An 11,408-nucleotide genomic window follows, 5' to 3' on the forward strand; every position below is an offset into this window, starting at 1 on the left:
AGGTCATTCATGCCTGTGGTCAAGTAATCTGAGCAGAAATAGCATTTGTTCACAGATTTTTCATTAATCAAGTGAAATGCATCTAGAACCCATGAAATATTCTGGATCCTATTCCAGGAAGTAGAGGAACTTCATAGGACAAGGTGGTCAACCTCTCTCCATTTTTGGTCACTTAAGAGCTGGTGAAGGGAGCTGAGAATCAGGGAGATAGTTCAGTGTGTTTACCATATAATTGGCTTCTCTGTCTAAAGTCTTTTTATCAGGCAAACCACAAACCCCCAGGATAGGCACAACTGGAATTTAATGTTTGAGTGCATCAGTAGCCAGGTTGATATTTACTCTTGCCACTTTTGAGCAGTTTGTACAGAGGGTGTCAACACCCAAGTTTTATCCTCTCCCATATGTTTCCTCCAGCCATCAAAGCCCCCAATAACCCTGACCAGCAGCATCCATGTCTTGACAGTTATTCTTTGTCTTCTTATTGCCACTAGATGTACAGTTCAGAAGGCTGAATCCCAGTCTTGAGAGTGGTGTAGGTGGACCTCAGCAGATTGACATGGTGAGCAGCTTTTTTTTTTTCATTTTCTCCTGAATTATTTCCTTTCCAGTCAAGTTCAGATGAGTTTGAAACTGCACATTGTAGATGACAGATAATAGTATCTAGGTGGGAAGTGTTGAGGCAGAATTTAATGTCAGTGATGGCTGACTCCAGAAAACTCTCTCAGTACAGGAACTCATTGTGGTGACTCACCCTATGGTAGAGGTCCTTCACCATGTTGTTTTAGAGTGCTACCATGCTGGACTGACTGGTCTTGAGTAGAACATCCCCAAAATTATTTTTATGGAGAATTATTTTTTTTACTTTTTTATTTATTTATAATAGACTTAAATTTTTGCTCAATTATTGTTTTAAAACTTTTACTTATAAAAATGAAATACTGAAAACATAATAGGATAAAAGGTGTACAACTCCACACAATTCCCATAACCAGAACTCTGAATCACATCCCCTCCCCTGATAGATTTCCTCTTCTTCATCCCTCTGGGTGTATGGACTCAGGCTCATGGGGTGCAGAAGGTGGAATTCTGGCTTCTATAATTGCTTCCCCACAGAACATGGGCATTGGCAGGTGGATACATACTCCTTGCCTGTCTTTCTCTTTCTCTAGTGGGGTGGGACATATTGTTAGTGTCATCTGCCCAAAGAAGTCCATTTGGCACCATGTTAGCATCTTGAACCCATGGCTGAAAGAATAATTAACATATAAAGTCAAACAAATTGTTGACTTATCATGAACCTAAAGGTTGGAATAGTGCAGATGAAGATTTTGCAGGAAGAAGGGGTGGGGTTTTGATTGGTAGATAGTTATTATTCCTGTTTTAGTTATATTCCAAAGGACTTATGACTATACTAGGTTTTTAAATTTTTTTTTTCTGAGCCTGACTTCTGATATGCAGGTGGATTCAAGTTATTGTGTGGGGAGATGATGTCATGGTTGTAAAAAGGACCAGAAAGTTGAATCAGGGAGACAGTAGCTTCCAATTATGTAAATCTCATCAATTTAGCCCATATTCAACTTAGGAGCCTTGTGACCTCTGCATTCCTATAGACCTAAACTCACATTCTGTGGTCATGAGTAGGAATGTTCCAAGCTGCACCAAATGCAGGATCAAAACTTCCTCAGGGGGAAGACAGAGTATATCATCTAGCCACCCTTCAGAGGATGGACCATTCTCTGCCATTGTTGATCCAAGTTGAGGGCAAGGTTCTATGGGGGCCCACAGAGAGGTCTATTGTATTGTTCCTGATCGAGATAACTGGTAACAATGGAGAGAGGGATTTATTCGAGGTCAAGGCCCATCATATCTGGGAAGCTTAGGACTCCCCAACTAGGGCCCCAGCTGATGGCATCTCCAAATTATATCCCCCACAAGCATGGGGGGAATATCACAAACAGTGAAACAGTGTACAAGGTGTCTCTTTGTCTCAACCTGTATTTTTCCCTTTACTCTCAGTTTCAGTCTATCTCACCAAATGAAGGTTGGGGGAATGGAATATCATTATGACTTTACTTGCACTACAAACCAGTGATAACCCTGGTAGCCAAAACCTGTGTGGTTTATAGATGTTTATTATTTTTATTGTATTAGGAATTCGAGGATATAATATGATGACTTGAAAGTACTTTTCTCTCTTTGGATTAAAGTAATGTCTCACAGCTTCAGTAGATGTGAGACATCATCCCCTGGAGAAAGATCATGCATTTCCCTAGGGAGTGCTTTTGCTTGGTTGGGCCCTTGTTCCCTTTGGCTTGTGACAGCCACCTAGGGAACAAACACACAGGACACAAAATGCCCTAATGCTCACAGTGTTTTCTGTTCTGCCATTGCAGGCTCCATTCATCTCCACCCGAAATGGTAAGTATTCTGGGCTGACTCTCTTGCTGACGACAAAGTTGGTGCTTATTCATGCAGTGCACCCTTGGTGTCTTCACTCTGGAGAACCAGCTTGGCTCCAGGTCTCTATGGGGAATTGATCTTGGGGAGGTAAGGAAATAGCAAATTTCTTGATGAGAAATGTGGTCTGTATGTGTTATTTCTTACTAACTCTATATTCTTTATATTTGTTTACATTAGGCTTAGACATTATTTTTAGTATTTATAGTTGTTACAAGTGTGAGAGTCTGAGTAGGTAGAAATATAGATAGAGACCATGGAGAGGGAGTGAGAGGGATATTTTGTACTTTCACAGATTCACAATTGCTAGTATCCTGTCTGTTCTCCTGTCCCCAGCATACTTCCACCCACTACACACAGCAGCCTGGATCGGGTGGGTATTCTAGCTATACTTTTGTACTACACTTTTTTTTGAGAGGATGTTATGCATGGGTGAGATGTGACCACCCATTCATGAAAAATGTGACCTCATTGTGTCTCCCACTGTTGGTGTTCTGGACTAGTGGCCTTCACTTGTCATTCAGCTGGCTTTTGAGTCACTGTGCATCAGAGTTCCAACCTCCATGTGACAGCCATGAAGTGCTGGAGCCAGCAGAGACCCCTAAGACATACATTATAAATCAGAAGGTCATGCCTGTGGTCAAGTAATCTGAGTAGAAATTGGAGAGCTGTGGAAGGAAGCTGAGCATCAGAAAGATAGTTCAGTATGTTCTTCATATGAGTGACTTCTTTGTCTAAAGTCTTTTTTAAAAAAAAATATTCCCTTTTGTAGCCCTTTTTAATGTTGTGGTTTTTGGGTTTAATGTAGTTATTGTTGGATAGGACAGAGAGAAATGGAGACAGGAGGGAAAGGCTGAATGGTAGGATGAAAGATAGATACCTGCAGACCTATCTCACTGCCTGTGAAGTGAACCCCATACAGATGGGGACCCAGGGGGTTGAAATGGGATCCTACACCATTCTGGGTCCTTTTTACCACATGTGCTTTACCCGTTACTGCCTGACCCCCTAAATAAAATCTTCTTCTAATCAGGCAAACCACAAAACCTAGGATAGACAGTACTGGAATTTGTCTGGGTGTGTCAGTAGCCAGGTTGATATTTACTCTTGTCACAGCTCTTTTGAGAAGTTGGTACAGAGGGTGTCAACACCAAGTTTTCACCCCTCCCACATGAATCCTCCAGCCATCAAAGCCCCCAATAATCCTGAGCAGCAGCAGCCATGTCCTGACAGTTGCTCTGTGTCTTCGTATTTCCACCAGATGAACAAGTCAGAAGGATGAATATACATTTGGAGACTGGTGAGGGTGGACCTCAACGGACTGAGGTGAGTTGCCTTTTTCACTGGGGGAAGTCTTTTCTCCTGTTAATTTCCTTTCTAGTCAACACTGCACATTGTCCATGACAGATAACAATATCTAGGTGGGAGTGTTGTGGGAGAATTCCATGTCAGTGATGGCTGATTCCAGAAAACTCTCTCAGAACAGAAACACCAATTGTGGTGACACATCCTATGGGAGGGGTCCCTCTTTCCATGTCAGACTTTCCTCCTTTGGTTATGAATGTTTTCATGCTAATCTAACTGGCCTTGAATCACACATAACCAGAGTGCACATGTATTCTAGTTTGCTTTTGGTCTATGATTATACAGTAATCTCCTATATGGTTTCCTAACCAACCTGAAAACAGAATTCTTATGCACACTGCATTCCTTTTGTTGAGGCTCACAGTCTTCTTTTTGTTGTTACAGGTGGCATCATCATCATCCTCCAGTGATGGTAAGTGTCCTGCAGCCACTACCTTTCATGGTAAACTTAGTGTCATTAATCTAGAGACTCATTCTGACTGAGATCTTTGAATCATGTTAGAGATCTGAGGAAAACAACCATCCATCATTTCTGTTTGCAAAAAAAAAAGCCTATGTAACTTTAAGAAAGTGGTTTCACTACTAGTGTTGTCACTACTAGTGTGCTGACCTGCTTGACTTTGAGGGTCCATGTGTGGTGGTGAGAATAACTGTTTTTTTATGTTTTTAATTTTTAAAATAATTATTCCCTTTTGTTGACCTTGTTGTTTTATTATTGTAGTTATTATTGTTGTTGATTATGTCATCATTGTTGGATAGGACAGAGAGAAATGGAGAGAGATGGGGAAGGCAGAGAAGGAGAGAGAAAGATAGATACCTAAAGACCTGCTTCATAGCTTGTGAAGCGATTCCCCTGAAAGTGGGGAGCTGGGGGTTGAACTGTGATCCTTAAGCAGGTCCTTGCACTTGGCACCACCTGCGCTTATCCCACTGCACTACTGCCCAACTCCAGTGGGAATAATTGTATGTATGTGTGCCCCAATGACTACTAGAGCCTATTACTACAATTCCAATGTTACCTTCCTTAATAAGTTATTCCATCATTATTGTGGGGGTACATATATGTGTGGACATTGAGTGAAGTGTAGAATTAAATATCTCATTCAAAGGAATGATTCATGAGACACAAAGGAGGTATCAAGGACAGCAAGTCCATGGTGGCATGGGTCCTAATGAGTAAAGGTCATGGTGGCAGAAATGTCCTCATGCCCTGGGCCCAGCACTGAGGCTCTTAGGATGGACACTATGACCTCTCTGAGTAAAGATGAGGCAGGAGCTGTTTTCTTCCATGGCTCCTGAGATCACTGCAGGGACATCTTCCTCAAAGATGGATACAGGAGTTTCCTTTACACTCATCATCATCTCCATTAACTCTATGATTAACCAAGTCTTTCCTCAAAGATGCAGAGGTGAGGGGCTGGAATTATAGTCATGTCTCCCTTCCTCCATATAGCCCTCCAGGACATGGACATCAGAAATGAAGAAGGGTGGTAGACAGGAAAATAGGCTCCCAAATATATTTTCCTTTGTGTCATTCCAGTGCTACTTTCTTTTGGCACCTCCTCCTAGAAGTGCCCTGAGAATGAGTCCTTGTCTACACCTGTTGAGCCATGTTTTCTGTCCCAGAAATAAAGTTACATAAATGAAATGTCTTATCCACATGGTTAGGGCACTTGTAGAATATTCTTGTGGCAGATGAGTTGAGTGTGGCATGGAGAGTGAGTCGAACAAACTGTGTGGGATTTTTTTTAATTAGCGATTTAATAATGACTGACAATATTGTAGGATAAGAGGGTTACACAATTCCATGCAATTCCCACCACCAGAGTTCCATATCCCATCCCCTCCATTGGAACCTTTCCTATTCTTTATCCCTCTGGGAGTACGTGCGAAAGACCTTTATATGGGATACAGAAGGTGGGAAGGCTGGCTTCTGTAATTGCTTCTCCACTGGACATGGATGTTGGCAGGTCAGTCCATACCCCCAGCCCATTTCTATCTTTCCTTAGTGGGACAGGGCTCTGGGAAGGTGGAGTTCTAGGACACATTGGTGAGGATGTCTGCCTAGGAAAGTCAGGTTGGTGAAATGGTAGCATTTGCAACTTGGTGGCTGAAAAGCATTAAAATATAAAGCAGGATAAAATGTTTAGTAGGTTGGGGTCTTCATGTTGGAAGAAGCCAGGAAGTCCAATTTAGCTATATTCTGATGGTCCAGTGACTTGAGTAATTTTTGCCTAAGCAGGACAACTGATTTACAGGTGGGGCAAAAAGTATTATCTGTCTGGTTGGGGATTATTTTAGAGCTAAGTAGGTCTTTGCTATCTTACCTGTGCCTGAGAATAGCAGAAGTTGAGCATTAGGTGGCTGGTCCCTGTGTTCTCTCAATCTGGATGCTCCTAGGCACTGATACTATGTGTGAGCACAGCAAGGGCAGCAGTGTATCTTCCTCATCTCTCCCCAGCTGTGCTTACCTGCACATCCCAGTACATGTTTGATGAACACACCCCTGAGTTAAAACTACTTCTGTGTGGTGTTCCCTCCTCTGTTTGTCAGTGTGTCAGGTCCCACACAGAGCTGGGCCCACCCTAGCTATCACCCAGCTGAGGCTGACAGGGTGATGTCCTGAATATGTGAGTGTCCCTCTGCTCTCAGACCAGTGGCCTGACCATGTCCAGAGCATGTGTGCTGTGACCACCCCTCTCTGCACATAAGTAGACTACTAGCCTCTTCACTGGCCATAGACCTTGATGTTCTATTTTTTTTCTAGAAATAGAGTCTTTGGCATGTGTCCTGGTGTGGCATGATCATAGCAGGTTATCAGTCTGCTCTACAGGAGAGTCATGAAGGGGAGTTTATGTCTTCGGCTTAGCTGATCACTACATCTCTGCTTTCTAGTGTAGCAATTGCTTCCTCATGCTCTTAATGAATTACTGAATTGAAGTATCAAGTGACCTAAACTAACCATCACATTTCCCATTACACATTCACATTTCAAGTAATACAGGGTGTAATACATATAAAATCTCTATATGTATGTGTACTATGTGTGGCACCGAACTTGCTAAATGTTACATATTGACAACAAACACAAATAATTATTTCCATCCTCATTGTGTGTTATCTTGGAAAGCACCATTGAACACATATCCTGCTCATTGAAATCCTGTAACTCAAGGGTAGCCATAGAGTTGGAATTCCAGGTGACACATTTGGAGATGAGAGCCTTCATATTCCAGTGGGAAGGAGGGTCATAAGAAGTGGAGGGGGTGATTTCTTACCCTTTCTCAGATGTGATCCATGAATTACAGAAGGGCTCTCATCCATCATTACAGAAACAGTCTGAGAATCTGGGGTGATTCTGTGTGAATCAACATGGTTTTAGCTAGAGTAGAGACAGAGTCCACTCCAGTAACCATCCTATTCATGTTTGTGTTTCCAAAGGTTTGGCTTTGGAGAGTTCAGATGATGAAAGCCTCCATGACTGAGAGACTCCAGGTAGGAACAACAATTGAGGGTGGTTCCATTTCCATGGGGGAGGGCACTGAGTGTCATGTGCTAGTTAGAGACTCATTGTGGGAGCTGTGACTTTAGAGAGATAAATTGAAGATGTGTGAAGTGTTTTTCTGCTTATCCCATTGTAGTCATTTAAGAGAAAGTAGAATTCTGCATCTGAGCATTGAGAGTACTACATTTGAAATCATATTTCCTTTTTTTTTTTTTTTTGGTAACTATTTGTGATGTTTCCAAGAAGGTCACAGTCCTATTTACTTCACAACAGCCAAGGCCCAGGGTCTCTGCAATTGGTGGAGAGAGGGATCTGTTAGAGGTCTAGGCCTATCATATTTGTCTGGGAAACCCAGGATTCCCTGACTAGGGCTCCAGATGATGCAGTGGCCTGGTAGTGACAGTCTCTTGCCCTTATCCAGCTTTTGTAGTGCTTACATTATCTGACAGGCTTAGACTTAGAGTTGATTGAGGGAAGTGAAATAGGAAGTAGGTGAGTGTATCTAGGTCTAAGAAAATATTTTATCTTTTTCAAGATCTTAAGGCTACCGAGGAAGAAGTGATACTTGTTCACGCTCTGGAGGCAGACCCTTATATCATTCTAACTCAGATATCTGGAGACACCACTTGGTACTGCGTGATTCACATAAAGAATGCTTTTTTTTTTTTTTTTTTTTTACTGTGCCTTTAGATCCAGAGAGCTGATTTATTTTTGCCTTTGATTGGGAGGATGATATACAAGACAGCACCAGCAATTAACCTGTTGCCCAGGGTTTAGAGATAGCCCTCATTGTTTTGCCAGAACTCTAGAAATGGATCTCACACAGATCTGGCTAGAGGGGGCCTTTATAGATGATCTTATTTGTAATTTATCTCAAGAGGACTCCATTAATAACATTATAAAGTCTCTTATAGGAAAAAGGAGTTGGGGATAGACAGATTACAGACTATTAGAGGGATTCCTAAGCCCCAAATCAAGGCCGAACAGCATAGTTTCCTTGGTCTCACAGGGTTCAGCCATTTCTGGACACCCAGTTATGGAGTCATGACCAGGCAATGAATCCCCACCTTGGGGGCCTCCTGAGTCAGAGGCTTTTACAGAGTTAAAGCAAACTCTCCTCAGTGGCCCTACCTTGGGAATTTGCAGCTTATTTATATGTTGCTGATAAGAATGGCCTAGCTGTAGGAATATATGTTCAGATATTAGGCTCTGAGAAGCATCCTGTTGCCTGTTTTTTTCAGACAGTTAGATGGTACTGTGCAAAGATGGCTAGCTGCCTGAGGGCTCTGGCAGCCACAGCACTCCTGACAGCAGAAACATCCAGAATCTCACTGGGCCAACAGCTTGAGGTTTTTCCTCCATTCTAGGTCTGTAGTTTGATAGATTCAGAGATATTTATGGATAACTGATACTTGCATAACTATTAGGCTATCTTCCTATGCCACCTTCCCTCCCCCCTCCGCTGTCATAGCTCTCTCTTAAAGTTTGTAATGGGTTAAACCTTGCTACTTTACTACCAGCTCCTCGGATTTTAGGACATAAGTGTACACATATAATTGCTCATACTTATGCCAGCAGGCAAGACTTAACTGTCAGACCCAGAACATATATGGTTCACAGATTGCAGTAGCTACATAGTCAGTGGTGAAAGGAAGGCTATGGTTTCCTCAACTGAACTTATACTCAGGTCCTCTTGGAACCTCAACCCAGAAGGCTGAGCTTATAGCATTAAATAGGGCACTTAGCCCAGGAGAGGACTGTTGCCTAAACATATATACTGACCCCGAACTATTCCTTTATGCTAGTCATACCTCCACAGCTATATGGAAAGAATTTAGAAGGCTGACAGGGAAATATTCTGATTAAATATGATGAGGAGATTTTAAAATTACTACATATAGTCCACTTACCCCAGAAAGTACCTATCACACACTGCTGGGGACACCATCAAAATGGTGTAAGTGTGGTCTGTAATGGAAATCACAGAGAAGGTTCAGAGACCAAGCAGGCAGCCACTAGGACTCTACCTTTGGCACTAGATTTAATTCCTAGCCTAAATCTAGATACTCAGCCTCAGTATTTCACAGAAAATGATGGTTGGGCTCAAGAAAATGGAGGAACCAGAGTTGCTGGATGGTGCTTGGTAAATGATCAATATTTTCTTCCCAAAGCTAATCAATTAGTGGAAGATAATCAAACACATGCATGATTTATTCCATTAGGGGGAAAAGTCATTCTTATGGCCTCTCAGCACTTGTTCACAGGCCCTGGACCAACTTCTCTTGGTCCGGCAAGTTTTCCAGGCATACCCCACTTTTTCTTATAGTACCTCTGGAGGCCTTAAACTTAATCTAGTAAAGCCAGTTCAGAGAAAGGGAGCAGATCCTGAGGTAGATTGTCAACTGGACTTTGTCCATATGTCTCCCTGAGGAGGGGGTACAAAGTTCTATTGGTATTAGTAGACACTTGCATGGAACAGGTCCAAGCTTTCCTAGCCTGGAAAGAGAGGGCAACTAAAGTTGCCACGGTTTTATTAAAAGATATTTTTCTTTTTTTTAATTTTTAAAATTTTTGAATTTTTAAAAAATTTTTATTTCCCTATCATTGCCCTTGTTTAACATTGTTACTTGTTATTGATGTCGTTTTTGTTGGATAGGACAGAGAGAAGTGGAGAGAGGAGGGGAAGACAGAGATGGGGAGAGAAAGACACTTGCAGACCGGCTTTACAGCTTGTGAAGCGACTCCCCTGCAGGTGGGGAGCTGGGGGCTAGAACCGGGATCCTTACGCTGGTCCTTGTGCTTTGCGCCATGTGAGCTTAACCCACTGTGCCACTGCTTGACTCCCTAAAAGGAATTGTTCTTAGTTCTGGATTTCCTGGGAGGTTACAGATGACAGTTGTCCATCATTACAGCCCAGGTCACTCAGGGAGTAGCCAAAGCCATAGGAATTAAATACTATTTACATATAGGGTGGCAGTGACAGTCATCAGGCAAAGTAGAAAGCAAGAATAGGACTTTAAAACCCCATCTGGCTAAGTTACGCCAGGAGACACAGGGTAAATGGCTTGCTTGACTACCTGTATCTCTTCTTAGGATTCATAATTTGCCTCACCTAAGGATGACTTGTAGCCCATTTGAGATGGTTTATGGTAGGGCATTCTTGAATATAGATTTGATAGTAGACCCTGAAACAGTAGCAATGACTAAACAGAGCTCCAGTGCCTCTTGCACAAATGGGGAAAAGTACCTCAAGAAGGGAAAGATCCTGGTTCTCTAATTGTTCATCTTGGCCAACAGGCTTTGATCAAGTTCTGGCCTAAAGGACATCCTTAAAAGGAAAAATATCGTTGAACTCCCAAGTGGCAAGATCCTTTCACAGTGATTCTTTCTACCTCCACTGCAGTGAATGTCCTGGGGATCGACAACTGGATCCACATCTCCAGAGTGAAGCTGCCTCCTATTTGCACACAAGCTGCTCCTGAGACATCAGCTAGGACAGTCTCCACTCAATGTCCTACAAATATGACTTAATACACTATAGAACCCCTGGAAGGACTTTTTTTTTCTTTAAATAAGATAAGACAAAGACTATATGAGTACTGACACTGTATTGCCACTAGTGCTTTAAATCCTGGGTTGCTCCTCTATTCCCTTCTTTGCTTTACTGTGGGGATGTCTTCTAGCATTGATCTCTATTGATCTTGGTGATTAGTCTCACTTTTCACATCTGCTCTGTTGGGATGGGTCCCAGTGGCTGGGTATTTTGTTCTCGTGGGATTCTGAAGACCATGGGAAGCCATTCTCTGTATCTCAGACTATCTATGAGACACATTTATGCTAACTCTAGTCATGATCCCATGAAAAAAGGGACCCCTAAATCAGCCTCATAAGAGCTGCCATGCAGCTGGGAGCTTTAGTCTGAGATCCATACCTTTGGATGACTCCTTTGACAGACATTCTTAGTCAGCAGCCTGTGCACTATTAAGAGCAGTCTGCCCAATGGTTTCCAAAGTGAGACAATTTAATGAGAGAGTTAGGGTGGTTACCACCTTATGTTTGCAAGCATATTGTTGTGCTAAAT

At 42.4% G+C, this 11,408-nt stretch overlaps 1 protein-coding gene across 5 annotated transcripts in view; it reads left to right on the forward strand.

Moving 5' to 3' along the window:
* Positions 1-10,916, forward strand: part of LOC132540450 (uncharacterized) — a 53,611-nt gene extending 42,695 nt beyond the window's left edge. Inside the window, exons 15-20 of one of the 5 annotated variants that reach the window (XM_060198179.1) lie at positions 492-559; positions 2,394-2,418; positions 3,719-3,783; positions 4,207-4,234; positions 7,264-7,317; positions 10,625-10,916. In XM_060198179.1, coding sequence (XP_060054162.1) covers positions 492-559; positions 2,394-2,418; positions 3,719-3,783; positions 4,207-4,234; positions 7,264-7,307 — 230 coding nt within the window. In that variant the 3' untranslated portion in view covers positions 7,308-7,317; positions 10,625-10,916. Of the gene's footprint in view, positions 1-491; positions 560-2,393; positions 2,548-3,718; positions 5,563-7,263; positions 7,318-8,572; positions 10,099-10,624 lie in introns of those variants that run through there. The other 4 variants (XM_060198180.1, XR_009551630.1, XM_060198178.1 and 1 more) reach the window with 4 other exon arrangements.
* The last annotated feature ends 492 nt before the right edge of the window (positions 10,917-11,408 follow it).

The sequence above is a fragment of the Erinaceus europaeus genome, chromosome 9 (genome assembly GCF_950295315.1).
Source record: "Erinaceus europaeus chromosome 9, mEriEur2.1, whole genome shotgun sequence".
NCBI lineage: Eukaryota > Metazoa > Chordata > Mammalia > Eulipotyphla > Erinaceidae > Erinaceus > Erinaceus europaeus.